This window comes from Rhamphochromis longiceps, linkage group LG20, assembly GCF_057381845.1.
Source record: "Rhamphochromis longiceps isolate RC_006_pf linkage group LG20, R_longiceps_female_GT1.1, whole genome shotgun sequence".
NCBI lineage: Eukaryota > Metazoa > Chordata > Actinopteri > Cichliformes > Cichlidae > Rhamphochromis > Rhamphochromis longiceps.
Window position 1 is genome coordinate 29687917 of NC_140576.1, and position 20765 is coordinate 29708681.

The following is a 20765-nucleotide window of genomic DNA, read 5'->3' on the forward strand; positions in this document are numbered from 1 at the left end:
TGTTCAGTATTATTAACTTAAGATTTATTCAGATCATTAATTCACAATGTCTAAATCAAACAAACAATACAGGATGCTGATGAATAAACGTGCTTTGAAATGCATAATTTTCATCTTATTTTAGTATCACAAACTACTGGAAACGCAGGGTTTCAAACATGATGCCATTTTGATCATCATTAGACGATAAAAACAGTGTTTAGAATATTAATTTTCATATAAAATATATTTGCAAAAAAAAGCACAAGATTCGGATAAAGGTTACAGTACATAAAAGACATGCAGTCAGCATAAAAGGGCTAAAACTTGGTAGTACAGCACTGCTTCAAAACACAGCATCTAAATGCTGCAGCATGCCACAGATGAGAATGTTAGCAAAACCTGGTCAAATTACACTGTAACTACTACACAAAGAGAAATGAAGAACTTTAAGAATCGTTCCTTTCTTCAGCAAAAACATGAGATGAACCTTGGCTTTTAGCATTGAACTACACATCTTCCACAATGATACCATGCCATCAATTTAAAAAATATTGCTAGTGGATTAACGGTCTTATAAAAATGCATATAGTATCTAACTTTTACCACAGCCAAAGTAAGTTATTCCACTTCAAGTAAATAAAAACAACACGTCTTTGAAAAACATGTAAACGTGTATTGCTACTGTATTTATAAAAAAAAAAAAGAAAAGAAAAAAAAAGAAACAACGAATAAAACCCTTGAACATGAGAGCAAATGATAGCCAACGAAACCAACATAAAAAAAAAATTCCTGGTATTTGTCACTAAACACATTCTGGAAAATATCTAACATTTTGTGCAAACAGATTTCAGTATTGTTGAACATTTTCAAGACGTTTCCTGATTGCACAAAAAATGTACATCATTGGTTCAAAATATACAACATTTAAATGTCAAACAGATTGTTCATGGATTACTAATAAGTGGTAAAACACCTTTCTTTAGACCAGTATTTTGCAAGATTTGCAGCTTTTTCTACAAGAAAGAAAATATTAATAATATAAATAAAATAAAAAGTTTTCTGCTGGAGCAAATTTATTCCATACTAGTTTCAGGCTTTCTCTCTTACAATCAGTTTAAAGTCAGCCAGTTCTTAGAGATTGAGCAAAAAAGAAACTGTAATGTTTTCAGGGTCGGTGGAGGTTTGGGATTGTATAGGGGAGGCATGTGCAGGGCATCTGCAAGGACTCTGGGACATGAAACAAGCACCTTCGGGGATTCCAAGCTCCTCAATGGGGCTACTACCAGTGCTAAGAGTAAGCCTAAAGCTTGCACCTCTGTACTGGAACACTTTGAAGCTTCAGTCTTTCCTGGGCCTCCCTGGCCCGGTTTGTAATGTACCACACTCTGCTTTGGCTCCTGGAGGCAGTCCCTCGAACCAGGGTCTTATCACCTTGCTCTTCTGGGAATTCTTTAGACCCGTGAAGCGAAATCTCCAGCAGTCAGGGGCTCCACATCAGTCAGCTTCCGTAAGTGTTCTGTAAAGTGACTGGCTGAGTTCTGTGGGCTGCCATTTGGGAATTGGTCTTTGGTTTGCCTAACAGTGAAACTGCAGATGATGCTGTGGTACTTACTATCAAAGTTGCACCATATGTCATCAGAGGTCAGATCTCCAAGGCTTTTTGGACAAAGAAGCTGTAGCTGTTGTGGATGTAGCTGGAGGTGATGAAGATTGCTTCAGTTCCTCTATGAAGATCTGGCTCCAGGTGTGGCTCCTTTGACTCACTCTGCTGGCTCACTCTACCAGTGGTTCTGCAGAAGACAGAGATTAAGCTGATCTTTGGGGCACTCATTTTGCTAAAGATTGAGGTTTGACTTGCTCTTGCATCGTCGCAGACAAACGCTGGGTGACAGCAGCTGGCCCAGGAAGCGTCACAGGTATTGCTGGCTGTAGATAGACTGTTGAGACTCTTTCTGGCCAGGTTAGAGAGATTTCAATGGCAGTGTCACTTGAACAGATACTAGAGGAGGATGATATGCTGCCGTGGTGGTTGCCTGCCTCCAGTTTCCTCCAAAAACAATCATTCACGGTAGCATCTGCACAGATCTCTGGTACTGCTGACTGAGCCAACCTAGCTGAGGTTACATCTCCTCGAGCATGGCCCTCACTTTTTGTTCTTCTTATTGGAATGTGAGATGGCACTTGGCTAAAAGAAGCTCTCCTAATCTGAGCTGGAGGGACTGCAGGAGTTCTAGCCGACACGGTTGCATGAGGAGGTAGCTCTGCTTGGTCATCAGACTTTAACTCTTGAATCACTTTTTGTTTCTGCTGTAGTGTCCTGGTTTGGTTTGATTTGTGCTCCATGTAAAAATAAGTGTTTTTGTTGGTTTTGGGGTCTTTACTGTATCCTGATAGTAACATTTTCTCAACAGGGTTTGCCAGGAAGAGGGATGTGGTTTTGGAAACTGTAGAAGGTTTCATAGCATCTCCATTCACCACAATAGGACTGTGTACCATCCCATTTGAAGGAATGGTGTGCTGTGTTGAATGTACTGATGTAAATGAGGAGCGATGTGAATATTCTTCCTGAGTGGAGGCAGGATGAACAGAACGAATGCTCTCGGTGTCTTCTGGGGTTTAGTGCAAGAAATGGAAGAGGGGCATCTGGTCTGTGTACTGTAGAACAATCTGTCGAAAAAAAGAAGGAACTCTATAAGCTTGATCACAATACTGACCTAGTGGCGATAAAACCTAATCAATTTGAAAACTGGAGATCTTTTGATCTGATGTATTTGGTATCAGCTTGGATATTGACATGCTAATGATTTGTATATTGCATAATTTAATATTGGCTAAAATAAATGCTTTTGAAATCATACATAAGTCAGTACCATGAAGCTGATGAAATAATCTGGCATGCTACTCATTTCTGCTCAGAAATGAGTAGCATGCCCTAAAGCACTAAAGTTGTCAAACAACAATAACCAGGCAGTTGTATCTTAGCTGTGTGGCACAATGGCTTATTCTCAATGTTGCCAGTAAAATGACAGAAAGCTAAAGTTACAATCTCAGTATTAGCTAACACTAGCAAGAATAATGGCGTCCCAGTGTAAGACCTGAATTTTTGCACTGTTCTTTTGCCTGCTCCCTTTACGGTTCACCACAGTGGCTCCATCTCATTATGTCACTAGCATCATCTTCTGTCAAACAAACTCTCTGCATGACATTTGCCACTACACCCATGAACCTTGTCTGAGGTCTTCTTCTTTTCCTCCCCCCTGGCAGCCTGATATACAACATAATTTGGCCAAAGTATCTGCTATCCTTCTGCTGCACATGTCCAAACCATCTCAACCTGTCCTCTCCAACTTGGTCAACCTAAGCTATCCCTTTGATGTACTCATTCTTATTCCTGATCATTCTGCTTCCTCTAGCTCTGCCTCCTGTCTTGTTGTTAGTGCTATTGCTGTGGTGGCAGGATTGGTGTATGGCTTAACTGCAGGGGAGGGGCCGTGAGGTGGGTTCAGGGGCATTGCCAGGGAAGGCTGGGAGACGCTTCTGTCAGTAGTTGCCAAACCATGTCTCTCATATTTATACAATAGTAGGGACGATGTGTGGGACTACTATGCAGTAGAAGAAATGGAACTGGCAGAAGAGGAGAGTGACCACAGCTGGCGGGCAGTGATGTAAAGCAAACAGTACAAAATAAATTGTGTGAAAATAAAAGAGAAAACACTGAACAAAGACACAGTGTGTGATGGTGCAGCTCCTGTAGCAGCAATTTGCTAAATTGGCACACAACGTTCCCCAACGTGAAGATGTTGGACCGACAGCCCGTGCAGCTGGTGCACACATTGGTTCAGGTGGTGGTAGAACTGGCTTCAATACACCGACAGTAGGAGGCAGTGCAGCTTAAGCAGCTGGAGAACCTGCAGGTCCAGGCCAAGTGTGAAACTCAGGTTCTGGACAACCTGGTGGCTTGATATGGGTCCACCCTCACAGCTCCCCACAGCACAAGCTATCATGCTGGACAAGATGGGAGACAGATTATCTGCATTCCTGGACATCTTCAATGCCACAGTAGAATCATGTAGGTGTCTGGAGACTGATTGGCCAGTGCGGCAAACACTGGTGCGCTGAATTATTGGGCATTAAGTCTATTCAGACAAGCATCTATCATCCCAGGACTCCACAAGATGTTATTCCTTTAAACTATTTGGCAGGGAGCCAGGGGGAGTGTTGGACCTAATTAAGAAAGGGTGAGTTTCTCATTCTGAAACTCACCCTGGCATGACGATGTGTTCACTGCCCTACAAATTACCTACAAACAAAGGCAAATACTTCAGAAGGAATTGGCTGATATGCTGGAGATGGGAGTAATATAAGAGCCATACAGTGGATGGTATGACCTCTTGGTTCTTGTGGTGAAAAGAGGATTCTGTAGAGTTCTGTGTAGACTAGCACAAGGTAAATGTGGTGTCACAGTTTGATGCGTATCCCATACTCCAGGTTGACAAACTGCTCAATTTTCCACAATACTTGATTTGACCAAGCACCACTGGCAGATTCCCTTGTCTCCAGAGTCTAAGGAAAAAACAGCCTTCTCTACTCCATATGGTTGTATATGGAGCCATGGCCACATTCCAGTTCTTCTTGGCCCAGGTGATGCAGCAACACACTGCATGAGCTGCCGCCTACCTGGATGATGTTATCATTCACAGTAACATCTGTGCAGAGCATGTGCAGCAGGTGGCTGCAGTCATGTAGTCTCTGCTGAGGTGGGGGTTCGGGGTTCATGGCCAACCTGAAAATGTTTGCAGTTGTATGAGGGTTACCACCTGAGAGGCAGACAGGTGCGCCCTCAGATGGCGAGGCCAGCAGTCATTGCATCCTGTCTGTAACAAAACCAAAACGGAGGTGAGGCAGTTTTGGGGCTGGCTGGTTCGTCCCGAACTTTGGGGAGCAGACCAGTCCCTTAACAGACCTCACCCAGAAAGTTGCCCCCGATTTGGTCCTGTGGATGCAGCAATGCCAGGTGGTGTTTCATGTGAAACCCTGCTCCAGACCTAACTTCTTCCCTCCCGTTTATTCTGAGGACTGACACTTTGCACACAGGGCTGGGGGTAGTTTTGTCGCAGCAGGAAAAAGGGCTGATCACCCTGTGGTGTATTTCAGCTGAAAACTGTGAGTGTTAGACTTACTGTAGCACACCTGAAAAAGAGCGCTTGGCTCTGGGGTGGTGGTCTCTCTTTATTCCTACGTCCTGGGGTGCTCATGGACCCTTTGCTCAAATCACGCCCCAATGCAGTGACTCTATTGCATTAAATATTCCAATCCCAGACCACCATTGGTATCTAGGTCTTACAGCCATATAAGTTCAACGTGATCCATAGGAGAGATATGATGATCACCTCTCCTCTTAACCTAGCTTCAATAGCACTTTCCCATAGCTTGATGTTAATGCTCATCAACTTCACTATAACCTTAAAAGCTCCAGGAAATATATAAGGACTTTCAAATATTTTAGCCACTTTTTTTTTTTAAATGATAATTACAGACCAACTTAAATTTTAAATTTTTTAAGGGTTTTTTGTACTACATCATGCAGGTCCTGTGACATTAGTTTAATGAATTGTCTTTTCCACTTGTCCACACCAAGTCTCTATTTAAACCCCTAAACACAGATGAAGCTGAATTGGTGCATTGGTGAGGTACAGTATTTTTGAGAACAGGATGAGAACAAACAACTATGGTGGGAAAGAGAAAAGTTGGTGATGGATGAATTTAAGAGGCTGCATGCATTTAACAAAGTTTACCTGACTTTGGTCATCCTCTCAATTCTGCACTAGGATGGAAAGAGAGCGTGCAAAAAGGGACACAGAGGGAAAAGGGTAATTTAGACAAACTGAGAAGAGAAAGACTGTAAGCAAGGAAACAGCTTTTTGGACAGAAGAAAAAACATCCTCACAAAAACTGGTCTCCATATCAGAACAAATCTCTCTCCATGTTAGACTGAAAAGAAAGATAATAGATAACGCTGCTAGAAAGGATTTATCTGCCAGCATCATATGACTTAACAGATGTCAGCTTGTAATCAGGCCAGAAAACTTGTAATTCAGCTCCCTACACAAACTTGCTTCCCCCATAAGGTTCATCAAACAGCAATGGCAATCACATGATGAACTGCAAAGGGCTCAAGGGGAGTCAGTTTAGGTAGAACAGCTGGTGTTTATAAGGAAGTCAACTCCTCTAAAAAATGTAATGTGTGGCTCAAAGGGGGATTGTGTGGACATAACTCAGACACCAGTACCTCATGACTCGCAGGACTCAGCGGTTGTCAATTAAGTACCTAAAATATTCTCGGTTTCAGGACTCAAGCTGAATATATGTTGATTGCTATTAAATGCAATGGTGAAGTAAAGTAAAGGGTTTTATAAGATTCAATGCAAAATCCAGAATCCGAAACAAATACCCATGAAACATTCCATGGATAGTTGTTCTGGTGGCAAATTCTTTGTATTTCTATATTTTAAATAGAAGAACACATCTCTGAAGCACCAGATGTCCTTGAACAACATTTTCTAAGATGGATGTGGGCAATCCTTGCCCGATCAAAAAATAATTTCTTTCGCATCCACACAAACCATATTTTTCAGACCATAACGTGCACTGGATTATAAGGTGCATTAAATGAAACAAAACAGTCAGTTAAGTCAAACTTTACTCATCTCATTCTTCTTGCTTCCTTCACTTCCGTATCATTGATTCATTAATGTTGAATTCTATCACAGCTGCTCTATTCCCATGTTGTTGCAGTATATTAATCACCAACCTCGTATTGTGGATGGATTATCTCAGTTGTTCTCCTGACTGAAGTTTGGTTTATTTGGTTTATTTACAGCATCCTGCCATGCGATTGCATTTGTCCCTAACCATCAGGAACCCTCACGTTAACTTTCATCGATTGGAAAAAAGTTCACGTTCATCCTCCAGCTTCACTGTCTTTATGTTATGCTAACATAGCTGTGTCGCTAGCGATCACGTAGCACATCATTATATACCACCTAGCCCAACTTCAGTAACTCTACAAACGTCACTGCTGTTTAGTTTTCTGTCTTCATTTATGTTGGAAGTGATAACAGAGCTGTACGTTTTAATTTGTTTCAGAAATCTCTCAGTCAGAACATGCTATATCATGTTTAGGTGGAGGCTAGCGAGCTAACTTCCTGCTAACTTCTAACTCTGTTAAATTTCATAAATGTAATAAATTCTGTTTTCATGGATGCCTGGATGTTAAACTTAATTGTTACACCTGGTAAAGCAGCAACGCTGATCATTTTATTAAAGATGAAAGATTTTAGACAGTTTTTAACTATCAGTGATTGACTTTGGGACCTGAGGCTGACGGCGTTTAGGACCCAGATTACTCCGCGAGGCTGAACGACCCATTGACCCACCCATTGAACAGAATTTGGTGGTGAAAAATGTTTCTTATGTTAACCCAAGAGCTGTTAAAACTGACCGGGAACACTAAAGTAAGGGGTGGGGGTGAACGTAACCGGAGGGTTAAGCGGTGCGGCTTCGTAGCTTACCAAAGTCGAGTTTTGAGCACCGTGTAGCACATAAAATCGGTTCTAGGTCAGTAAGCACAACCAGAATTCATACATAAGGTGCACCGGATTATAAGGAGCACTGTCAATTTTTGTGAAAATTAAAGGCTTTAAAGTGCGCCTTTTAGTGCAAAAAATACAGTAGTTGAAAATCATGAAAAGTGATCTTTTTAAACTTTTATGAAGACTTTGCTAAAGCTAACCTTTCAAACATTAACCAAAGCATCCTACAGAGCAATTTTATGTAATTAATAGATCTACTACCACATTTTGCCTTATCTTTACAAATGTTTTGAACTGAACTAAATGCTTTAATACCCCTGAATTATTCTCTAAAAACAGTTTAGGACAAGCACCTGCTTGACAAATTAAAAGAGTCTAGTTTGAGTTTTTTTGTACTTTGTTCAAATTGAATGATTACTATTGTTTCTAGACAAAAACTTACCATTTTTCTCATCTGTCAAGCATGTGGGTAAAGTAAGAGGATTTTAACGACATAAGCAAATTTGAAACAATTTCAATCATGAGGCTTTGATGAAAGCTACTGAACTCTAAGAAACGATTGATAGGGTTGGATTTGACTTCATTTTATCAGAGGCATGTTGCACAACACAGATCTAACTAACGGCAAAAGGGAAAGCTGACAGCACGTGCTACTAATACTGCTACAGCACACCATCTACCTGGTGAGTTCTACATCTGCCTCAGATACATCTTACCAGCAAAGAACATTGGAGACTTATGGCGCAACTCTTCCATTTTCTGAGCAAACAGGGCATTCATCTCTCTTTGAAGGGTACCCACAGCCCTCTTCCGGGTGTCAAGAATAGAACAAGGGGGCAGCGTAGGAAGAGACTCCAAACTGCTCAGACTGCCAAAGCTCTGGCAGCTACTACTGTCACTGAGCAAGAGACCTGAATTCATGTCACTGTATGTCAGTTTAGTGAGTACAGAGCCATAAACAGCACCATAGTTGGGTGGTGTCGCCTGCTGCCAACAGTGAGTGCTCCTGCAGTCTGGTGCGAGGCTTGGTGCTGGTGTAACAGCATTGGAGGATCGTCTGCGGGGAATGCTGCAGGAACGGGTGTACCTCTGTGACGTACCAGGTCGATTGTGGATATACTGGGCACCAAGTGTTTGTCTGAACTTAGATCTGGGGAATGGCATGGGCGAGTACTGAAATTGGGCCTCCATACAAGTCTTGGGTGTGGGAGGAACCTGCTGTACGTTGGGCTGGGCACCTAGGGACCGGGGCATGGCATCAGGTTCTGACTGGACTTGTCTCTTTGATGAGGAAGAGTGGTTACTTTTCTTTGGTCTCTCCCCATCTGTCACCTTGGACTTTTGCTCAACCTGACCCTCTCTTTCAGCCTCTGGGCTCCCCCTTGAGCCAGTCACACATGTGATGCAGTTGGAGGACATCCCCACACTGCCCGAGCTGCTAACAGCGAAACGTGCAAACACATTTGGCTTCGTGTCCAGCGGATCATGAATGCGGAGCCGAATGGCGCGCTTGAGAGGTTCACTCATTGGTCGTCGCTGAGTGTAGAACGAGCGCTTACCTTTACCTTCCTCGGGATGAAAATTTGTGTCGGAATGGTTCCACGGTCCCTTGGTTTGTTGGGGTGCCAGTGAATCCCCATTGTGGTGCTGAGAGGTAGCAGCAGAAGCCTTTTCTCCCTCCCCAGACTCTCGTTCCTCACTAGCTCCCTCTGAGCTGTAGTCTTTGGTGTCAATTGCAATGTCTGGTAAACCTTTCTTGATTTTGGGTTGACCTTTGGTAGGTGCACTGGCCGTGCGGCGCAGGAGGTGGGCCCCAAACGGGTTCTTACGGCTGTGCTGTACAGCAGTGTGACTGTCCAGGGAAGCCTGCTTTGGGTTTCTGTGAAACAACCCTTTTATGCCGCTGGCTGCTCTTGCCTGACAAAAACACAACAGGACATCATTGCCAAACACAATTCCCAAATAAGTTGAAGATATTGAAAACAATCTGCCATATTACACTAAATTCATTGCACCCAATGAATTTACTGCAGTAGTACATACATAGGATTAGTATAATGAGCATGCTTAAAATAAGGAAAGTAAATTAAATCCACATTTCCTACAGAAACGCACATGTGTGACTGATCTCTCATAGATCACACTGACATGATCATCCAGCTGCAACCATGCTGACTAGCTTTGAAATCCACTTGGATTCAAAGTGTTAGACATTTTAAGCAACCAGCTGAAGATCCTGTAGCAAAATATCAGTTACATGTACACATGCTTGAAGGTAACTGGCAAAGTTGAACAAAAACCTTCTCAACACTGCATGGATGTTTTCACTAAAACAGAAGGTCAAAGGTTACAATGACTGGAACAAAAGAAGGACACTGTGGCCGTGATGATTGTGAAACTCAGTGTCTTGGGGTCTTAACTGACTAAACTAACTAAAATTAACTTCCATCAAGATGGCTGTAAATTCAAAAACAGTCCCAGCCTAGAGATCATAATTTGTGAAGATCATTTGTAGACCACGGATTTGCTGACTAGTCAAATTACTAGGACAGTACTGTATAACCAAAGGAACAAAGACCATGTCAGCAGGCTAACTCACCTCATCTTTTCGGGATCTTGACTATTGTAGAAAGAGTTCTTGGCAAAGCAATTCATTCTTAGAGAACTTGGAAAGAAAGCAACTGGGCTTCTTTAAGTTTCTGGAACGTCTAGTACATAGACACCTATACTGAAAGAATTTCACTGCCTAGACCAAAAACTGCAGAGGCTGGGGAAAAAAAAGTGGGACCAGAACAATCGCATTCTACCACCTTACAATTTTCAGTACTTTAATTTAATGGACAGTTGAACAATTTGAGGGGGTGTGCACTGAGGAGAATGATGCAGGGTATGTGGCTCATGCAAGATTCTGACTGGATCTCACTACACCCAAGTTTTGAGTGGCAGCTTCAGGACTCCTAAACATTGTCTGCTTCTATGTTGAGCATTTCATAAAAGAGAGGTCCACTGCAATCACAAACAGACATGGGGAGAGAGTGGAAATGAGAAAGGAGAATGATAAAAGGAGAAAAAAATAGGTGGGCTGTGGCTTCAGACAGGAGTCACACAGCAACTCGAAGAAAGGCAACTTCAAAACAAGGACAATGTGGACAACAAAGTGGTCATTTACTAAATAGCTACTGATAGCTGAGGGCATCGAAAATATGGGCTGAATGAGGAATAACACTGAAGCTAGTGTGATCTGCAAAAACAGGTGCAGTCAGTATATTCTTATGAACAGAAAACTGAAATTTACACTGAAGTTTAAAAGCATAACAATAATAATAATAACAATAATAATGTATATATTTTACATGTCTGAATATGGTCTAGGTTACATAGTTCATAGTTCAGTTTTTGCTGAAATAACCACAAAGCAATAAACAAAAGGAGGCAAGGACGAGTGGCTAAGATTGGAGTGGATATTCTGCTATTAGAAAGTCTCCTAATCATAAGTACTGACAAGTTTTGTTTTGTTTCTAGGATTTTTGTATTTTCAAACAATATTTCAAAAAGAAAATGAAAAGAAGTTTTTGTAGAAAAACAGTTTAATAACAATTTAAATTATTATTATTATTATTATTATTATTATTATTATTATTATTATTAGTAGTAGTAGTAGTAGTAGTAGTAGTAGTAGTAGTAATAATAATAATAATAATAATAATACCAAAACACAGATTTTGGTATTATTATTTGGTTTTTGGTGAAATAACCTAAGGTAAAGTTTATTGTATATTCATTACTGTATATTCATTTTATTCATTCATTATTCATATATATTCATTCATTTTATTCTATTCTGTACAGTTGTGTACTGTATTTATTCTTATTGTATTCTAATTTTTGCTTCATAACTTTTGCACTGTCCACTTCCTGCTGTGACAAAACAAATTTCCCACGTGTGGGACTAATAAAGGTTATCTTATCTTATTACAAGAACATCTGTAAAAGCTGTCAGTGCACAACGCTTTCATGAACATTTCTGTTTGAGAGCAAAGTGAGCAAGACTTTAAGCTGGTTTCTGCAGTAATACCCACCTTACCAGTGACGTCATTAACAGCTACATGAACAAAGATGGAAGCTTCCTCCATTCCTTCCAAGTACACATGGCGATAGCCTGCATACAAAAATGTCAGAGACAGCTGCCTTATCAGGGACTCAAATATAACAGCCACAAAGGAATAGCTGTAGCCAAATACCCAATAAACACCAGCTCAACCAGCAGCAAAACTATCAATTGACATGATGTTAGCAGAGACTCGGAATCAAGAGCACCAAATTAGTTATATATAGTAGATGTATAGTGAGTTTGTACAGTGAGTTTCCGGTTTGAGTTCCTTGTTTAAGTATATAATCACTAAAACACAGCAGAAAACCTTGAACAAGTGTTAGTGCCATCCAAAAGCAGCACCATGTCTTACCTGGCATCATGCTGTTAAAGGCAATGGTACGCTGGCCAATGAAGTCCTGGCCAATTGGGTCATGATCCCACACAAGGAAACGAATCAGGGCCAGCTCGGGCATGTGAACCATGAACACCAAAGTCTCCTCCCACATCGGGTTGAAACCTACAGAACCATCCCAAATAGGGATGCAGAAGGGATGGGATAGGGGAGATATGTGTGGGAGGTGAGTGCAAAGGAAGAGCAGATAGGAGAAATAATATGATAGATAGCACAATAAGAGTAAGGCAGATAAGAGGACAGCATTTTGGCAAACGGGCATATAAAAGAGTAATAGAGACAGGGCAGCAAATTATCTTTGCACTCATCAATTATTCAGGGTGTGTTTGAGAGAGAGTTTTTGGTGCTGCCTGTGCATGTCTCGTCTTGCTGGGCTCCTCAAGTATATATCAGAAAGCTGTCAAACTATATACACAGATTCACCATATTATATTATATTATATTATATTATATTATATATGTACAAAGCACAACAACAAACCACAGATGTCTACATGCAAACACCTGGACATTGACGTGACTGCGAGTGTCCACAGAAAACTCTCGACTACTTTTAGAAGCTGCAAGAAGCGTCTGCTTCACAGGAATTGCAAGGTTGAACTTGCAGTAAGCTTCATTTGCACGGTGCTTTCAGCTGACATGTTTAGTTGAATTTCCTGACATTACTCCTACAAGTTCACCCTGACATGGCTTTGCACACCACTAGAGGTCAGCAAAAACTAGTTAGCTGTTCCAAAAGAACAAACAAAAAAAAACCAGCATCTATTAGCAAGAAACTACATCACTGATAGCAAAGCTCCTCTGTTTTTTTTTATATATATAATTTTTGCCTGTGTGCGTCACAAAAGCAATCTTGAGCACCATTAACTGTCTAATGAGATCCCCATTCAGCTTTCTGAACGTGTTCCTGTAATTATTTCAGGTGGTGATATTGTATTTTCAAACTGCTGTATGAATGAGTTCATTCAGTTTAATATGTCTGAACTGCAGTTACCTTTACACCCACGGTGATGTCTTTCAAAGCACATAAACCTTTCAATACTGAGGCTAAGGTCACTCTTTCAAAATGAATTCAATCCCATCTTTAAAACACAGGTAACTGTTAAAGAGCTGGGCCCCAAATGTTAACATTTCTGTTTAGCAATGCTGGGACACAGGTCTGACCTTTATCAGATTTAAACCAAACACTTAACTATGTACTGCATTTATGGCATCAAAGGCTCAGGAAGCAGAAAATTCTGCAGAGTGAAAATAAAATAAACAATAAAAGGTGAATCAAATGGACCATTATGGCAAGGCTGGGATGGTCAATTTGGTAAAGTAAATCCGTTGGATTCATCTTTCTTTGCCTTTAGACAACAATTCTGATGGCAAAAGAGCCAAACGGGACAGGCAAACAAAAAAAAAAAATTCTGCAGAGTTTAAAAGGTAAAAACAGTTGGAGTCCATAAACAGCTTCATGTTGGGATGTCATGTGGAAACTTGTTTTTATCTAAAATCCAACAGATGGAAACAGCTGTGGTTGCAAAAAGACTTCCAGTCATGACCTAACCTATTTAAACACTTCTTCTTGGCTGAGTTTATAGGCTGAGCCACTCGTTCTGACTCATACTAAATGAGAAAACACTGTTTTTTTACCATGTTTAAGATGGATGATTACCTGTAGTATGAAACCACACACTCATTGGCTAACGACTTGTCAATCATCAGTCATCAGCTAATAAGCTTGCAGTCTGTTTCTCAGTCAGATCCGCCCCTTGGCAGAAGTGCTGAAGTCAAGACTTCAGAAATCAATGGACGGCATCACTCTAGCTGTATATATTTATATGTATTTTATCTCTTTGTAAAGTTTATTTTATCTGTTTTCATTGTAAACCTACATCGGTTTTTATGTCGTTTTCTTCTGTGTGTCAAGCACATTGAGTTTGAGAAATTGAAATGCACCATTTAAATACAATTGACATTTCATGACTAAATGGAGACCCACCATTATCATCCACCACTCTAGTCTGTTCCTTGCAGCAATCCACTGGGAGGCCAATGATCTCCACTTCCACAAAGGGATCAATGATCTGTCAGAAAGACATTGCACAGTTTTAAGACATCTACAATTTTGACCATTCTTTCAGCAGTCAGAGGTCAGGCCTAACTTGCAGTCTCTGCTTTAATTAAAGGTTTTTATCAGGTTGAGGTCAAGACTGTGCAGGTCCACGAAGTTCTTCGACCCCAAACTCTCTCATACATATCTTTGTGCAGTCATGTTGGAACAGGAGGGAGCCATCCCCAAATTGCTACCACAAAGTTGGGACCATGAAATCTCATTTCTGCTGTTCAATACCTAAGAAACTTTAACTTTTACAAATGATTGCTCAGCTGTGTCTGTAATCAAACATCTCTAACTTTGCTCTGCTTCACTTCAGCAGCTTCAGGTAATGTTCAGATGCTGATTCATGGTTTTCTTCAGTTTTGATCTACTGCAGAATAATTTAGGTTATCTGCTATAAAATGTCAGGCCAGGAAAATCTCCTTCATGCTTTTCTGTTTTTATCCACAGTTACTTTGACACAAAGGCATCTGCTGTGATCCTCACACCTCTGATGAAGTCTCACAGTGTCAGCTTTGTTTTTATACATTGATAGTTTACACTGAGTTTGTAATTGCAGAAAAAACAGTCAAATTGTTTAAAATTGAACATTTTTAATTGTTACGACCCGTCTCAAAAGCCGCAACATAAATAAGGAGACAAACACCAGATTGTAGGTGAGAAGAGGTTTTAATCCTAAAATGCATAGCAGGTTGGCTAACATGGCTGGTACCACCAAGGCAAGGCTAGTGAGGCTTCCTGAAAGCCTGCCTCAGGTATCCTTTTGTCCACACCTGGTCAGGTGTGGTCAATTAGCAACAGCTCAACCCACTGAAGAGATTAGGGGCTGCAGAGGGACGTAACATTAATTTAGAAGTACATATAAAAGATAAATGATCAGGATTATAAATCGAATCGAAACCTTGTGAATTTGAATCAGTTGTAGAAATCAGTGGTGATACCCAGCCCTACAAATACCCATAGAACAGCAAATAGCTTACATTGGCCTGCCCATAAATCATTCAGACTAAAAGTAAGGCGCCTTCTCTGCAAAAAGACATTTTGAGGAGGTGCTGCTTGTAAGGATGATTACAGATTTATCCCATATTCATTCAGTTCAACGTGGAACTTCAATCCTATAAATCTAGTCTGTGGTCCTACCTCTCCTCGGTCTCCCAGCATTGAGTCTTTGGGTTTGGGCAGCTGTTGTCCACTAATGACCTTTAACACCAGCTGTTTCTTCATCTGACCAGGAATGGGGTCTTCCACGTTGGGGTTAAAGGCATCTGCAGTGGGTAAAATGATTACACTCTACTTGTGATTTTTCACTTATTGTAATAAAATGACAAATGTCAACCACTTCAACTATGAATTTTTTAAACTTTATTTTGTGATATTATAAAAAGCAGGACACACACATCCAGTCTGAGCCTACCTGGTTCTCTACACAAAACACTGGAAAACTCAAGTGAACTAAAGAACAGTAGAGGAGAGGGAGAGCATTAAATAAACTAAATACTGAAAAATTAGAAGCAGTTAGGGACCTGCTCAGTTAAAAACAAACAAACAAACAAACATGGAAAGATGCACAGCCTCTTTAATTCTTCTTCTTGCTACATGTCCTGTACAGTTATGGATGATATCTCTTTCTCCATCTTCTTCCACTCTCACATTAACCAAAAATAAGCATCAAAACTAATGAAAGGCAATGAAACTGATAACACACTGAAAAATGACAAACTAGTGAAATACCTTCGCTCATGAAGGCCGGTTTGAGGATGTAGCCACAGTTGCCATTGCTATAGAATTTGGCTCTGTTGAGTTGGAGGACCCGGCCTTCAGACTGGTAGTTGAGTGCAACTGAAATCAAAGCATTTCACTTCATTGTTCATAGATTGGAAACCTTTAATATGCTAGGTAACAACCACTGAGGGAAAACCAATTGGCATGAGCACCACCTACATTAGTTTAGTCATGACAAACTGAAAGCATCCCTCATAATCTGCTATTACACTAAATGTTTGGCCATACTGAATATAGTTTCAACATTCATACCAAGCTGGCACCCAGCATTCCAGAAGGGCTGAGGGTTGAAGTTGGAGGAGTCCACACGGTACGAGGAAGGATAGATGCGGGACAGCTGCCGCTGGTTGAACTGAATGAAGGACGATGCTTTTTGCTGCATCACCTGGTGGGCTTTAGTCTCACTCAGAGATGACACCTGCCAGCCACAGTTAGCTGCCAAGGATAGCACAGTTTTCTTCCTGAGGCTCATAAACTTTCCAAGTAAAGAAAATGCAGTAGTAGGTACACTGCACTTATAGTTAGGGATGGGAAACTGAGAACTGGTTTTTGTAGAGAACCAGTGGTTCAGTTCCTTGGAATTGTTAGACTGCTTGCCTTTTGATCTCAGTTCCACTTACACTTCAGTTCATGTGCAGGAAGAGGAAAATCACAACATGGTGCACCGAGTGCATACGGACATTTATTTTATTTTTACTGCGCAAAGGATGCGAGTGCATAGAGCACAGAAGAAACTGCATTATGCTGCTAATATAACTTTGGCTAAGCTAGCCAAGAACCAAGAGTGATGTTAAAGCTGCCGATCACAGCCCAGCAGCCAGACCTTCAACTTCAACTGGTAAAACCAGCAGTGATGAGCAGTTAGGCTGCAGCCTCAGTTGCTACCTGTTCATGTTTCTACTGTAGAATCACTTTGCCCTGGTTTTCATTTCTGCATCATGCTATCAACAAAATAGCATTAGGATAGAGATTTGTGTCGGTGTGTGGGACTGTAGCGTATAGCTTTATACTGTTAAATAGTAATGAAGAGTTTCACAGGAAAGTAATGTATTGAGTAGTGTAATAAGTTACTTTTCTCTGGGAGCAATTAAGTAACATGCTGCATTACTTTTAAGAAAGGTGTTCTGTGTAATGCATTCATTTTTTGAGTAAGGACCAACAACAGAGTGGAACTACCTCCAACATGCACAGATATTTGACCTCACAGCAAGCAATGAATTTATACAAATGTAATCCCTTTGACATGCTGCTTAGCAATGGTTGACTCTCAAAGCAGAGCCAACAAGAATCGATAAGAGAACTGATAAATAATCAAATCGATAGCTGATAATGATCAATTCCCCATCCCTACTTATAGGGCACTGTCACCATAAACTAAGCTTTGTGCAGTGAAAATACATTTGCTAACCTTGTGCTTCGATGTCATAGAGACCCACAGACCGCGTGTATTTGACTAGATCTGACAGAGCTCTGGACAGCTTCATGGTTTTCTTCTTTCTGTAGAATAGACAAAAGACAAAAGGTGACACATGTGTGGAAACAGCTGGCAAGATAAGGAAAAAACATCACACAGAGTTGATTTTGAGTCTCCAAGTCTCAGGGGATGTGGCTGATTCAAGTGTTGGTGAACGTGTCAGCAAAACACAGTTGTTCATTTGAGCTGAAACCTTTTAGTGGGCGCTCAGGTCCTCCAGGCGATGCACTGCCACCCTGACCACTCCCATCAGGATAGAAATGTTTCATCATAGGATAGAGCTGAACAGGGTTCAAACCTAAAGTGTGTTTCTGTAGTTTCATTCATTTATTTTTTGGACCTCTGTCCATGTGTGTAAATAATGACTGTTCTTGCTTACGGTCTGTTTAGATCCACACAAAGATGTAATATCCCAAAAGGCTAGTATTAGGCATTGTATTGAAAAAGTAGAAAGTGTGGTGTACACCCCTCTCTACACCCTTTCTTATGATATTTTACTCGATATAGTTTCTTTTTTTGAGTTAAACTTTGAACACGGGCACCAGCCATGACAGTCAGAGTCAAACGCTTAGCCAACCAAGGTGTTCGTGTCCCTCGAGGCCTGGTATATGTTTTGAACAATCCATAAAAAATTGTCAGTAACGTAAAGTTCTTTTTACATTGGGTATGACCTTGACCTGATTTTCAACAAAATTACATCAGCTCAAGCTGTTTTCGATCTAACATCACACAAAATGTGAAAATTCTATCTAGAAAATTGTGGATATTGGACCACTAAAAAGAAAGACAAAGGGAACCAGTTAGACACACCTCACACAGACTGAGTGGCTTTTGCTTCTGCACACTTACACTACAATCAGCTGATTTCAGCTCATATGCAGGAGCAGGAAAATGGTGGTACAGCATTACAGATTTTCAGGACTTTTCCTTATAAAGTGTTTGATCTTCTCAACAAAATAACCTCTCGTCTACATAATCAGACGATTCAATTATTTTTTTTAACTGGAAGCAAACACGCAGAGACCAGTACCTAACTCTTTGACTCCCACCAACCTCTGGAACACAAAATCATCAGAACCCTGAACATAGGGGAAAAACTGTTCCCTCAGTCAGAAAGAGCTAGAAGGGAAATAAAAGGAACACACACATGTAAAGAAAGCTCTTAAAACATTGGGCTTAATTGGGTTTTCATCAAATTAGTACAGTGGTGGGAAAGAAGCAACTAGGGAGAAACAGTACGACACACAGAACAATGACAAACAGCCACACACTCAGACACAAACTGGTTCATCCCAAAGACAAAACTCCCAAACACAAAGTAAACAACACAGTGTGTGCTGTGCAGCGAGGAGTGCTCAGACCTCTACACTGGAGAAACCAAACCAAGCTACTCTATAAACACATAGCACAACACAGAAGAGCCACCTCAACAGGACAAAACTCAGCTGTCCATCTGCATCTAAAGGTCAAAGGAATCCAATGTTCACATTTTGGACAGAGAAGACTGAAAGAGGAGTGAAAGAAGCATCTATGTCCACTGTGGATGACCATCCTTGAACAGCTTATGACACCAACTGTCTGCCATCTATAATCCAGTTTTGAAATCCTTCCCAGACGCCTTAACGCCCACTCACACCTTGCGTCAGGTGATCTCAATAGGTCACATGACAGGGTGAGGCAAAGTCTCACAATGGTTTCACATGAAGCTTATATTTCTGGTGATTTAGCATTCGTCAAAATAACCTGATGAGACTAGAGACTGGCGGCACTGCTGTGTTGCAGTGGGTATGCCTGTATGTGATCAGCACAGTGAAGCATTCTGAAAATGTTCAGACCCTTTGAAAGCTGCCACATTTGGTAAGTTTCAGATTTGTCTGATAATCAGATTTTTCCACAATACCCACAGTTACAAAATAAATATGATATATAACAGACTCAAAAGTTCCGTCTGAACTTTTTACTGACAGCACTTCTTTGTTAACCTTTCTGCATGGAGACTGTGTGTCTGAATGAAACACTGGTGCGTTGGTGTGTCATACTTGTTGTGATGCAGCGGGGCACGTGAAGCACTACTTGTGCTTTCTTGGTCTGTGTCTGTGTCTTCAAAGCTTGAGACCTTCTTCAGCTTGGATGCCTTTTTCTGTGAGGAGTGAGGAAGCACACGAGACTGTTCAAAGTTTTTCTTTCATTTTGAAAAGACAAGAAGATGACATTTTAAACCATCATGGACGCTTTTGATTAAATGTATAATAACAGACATAAACTTAATTTTAAAGAAGTCTTTTAGTCATCACAACAAAGGATGCAAATAAATGAATGCAGGTTAACCATCTTTTGTAAGAGTGGCAGTCTAGTCAATATCAAATACATAAAGATGACATTAATAGATTAATTGAATCCTACTTTAATTAACAAAAAGCAACTCTCTTAATTAGTGTGCTTATATTTAAATATGCTTAAATATGCTGTCTTCACCTGAACCAAGCAATAACTCATAATAATGCAAACTCTGTGTCAACAGGTCAGTTCTACAGTGTCAGTGTTTGTCGTCCTCACAGAAGCAGAAAACTGAATGAGACAACAGGAGAGTTTACCTTGCGTTTAGAGAAGCTCTCTATGAAGGAGCGGCCTGAGCGCTTGTTGCTGCTTGGAAAAGCCTCATCTGCTGTGTCCATCGCATCCTTACGTTTACCCTGACAAGAGAGGAGTAATGTATGTTTTAAAGAAATAAAGAAAATAAAGGTATCACTAGCTACATTTCCACCTCATACTGGAAGGCAAATACTTAAATGTGGAACACAATCTCAACTTTAAAGAGATGAAAAAAATCCATCAAAACTGTGGCTCACGATAGATATGGAGAGATAATTTAGGTGCATCTCAAAGATTCTAAAGGAAGAAAACATGAATTATTACATATATGCCAGTGAAGTCGGAGAGCACTGATTTCTCCCACAGTGGTGCCCAACCTCACACGCAAACTACAGGAAACACAGAAAAATAAAAGCTATGTGTAATCAAACTTAATGTCAATCATGACTTTATACTTGGAGATCATTTTGATTTAGCCTTCTTATTTTAACAAACATGAAATTATTGTTCTCTTGCCTCGGAATTTGTTTCCCACAAAGTTTCAACCCTATTGGAAGGTGTTACACGGTTCGACGTTGTACTCTTCCTACTCGTCTCATTTGGACTTCCAGATCAGCAGAAAACATGAGACACAGTGAAATTATTAGTTGTTTGGTGTATCCACTTTTTTGTTGTACTCACTGGTCTGTGGGTCCATAAATTCAATAGATTTTTAAAATTTGAGTGCAATTCAT

At 40.6% G+C, this 20765-nt stretch overlaps 1 protein-coding gene across 1 annotated transcript in view; it reads right to left on the minus strand.

Annotated features, from left to right (window-relative positions):
• Positions 1-83: 83 nt before the first annotated feature.
• The window catches only part of plch2a (phospholipase C, eta 2a), a 71478-nt gene continuing 50796 nt past the window's right edge, over positions 84-20765 (minus strand). The window contains 18 exon segments of the mRNA XM_085394206.1: positions 84-1306; positions 1308-1438; positions 1440-1643; positions 1645-1787; positions 1790-1876; positions 1879-1947; positions 1950-2599; positions 2601-2649; positions 9134-9491; positions 11654-11733; positions 12038-12184; positions 14067-14151; positions 15324-15448; positions 15915-16022; positions 16218-16400; positions 17374-17462; positions 19479-19579; positions 20034-20132. Of these exon segments, the coding sequence (XP_085250332.1) occupies positions 1114-1306; positions 1308-1438; positions 1440-1643; positions 1645-1787; positions 1790-1876; positions 1879-1947; positions 1950-2599; positions 2601-2649; positions 9134-9491; positions 11654-11733; positions 12038-12184; positions 14067-14151; positions 15324-15448; positions 15915-16022; positions 16218-16400; positions 17374-17462; positions 19479-19579; positions 20034-20132 (2901 nt within the window). The 3' untranslated portion in view covers positions 84-1113.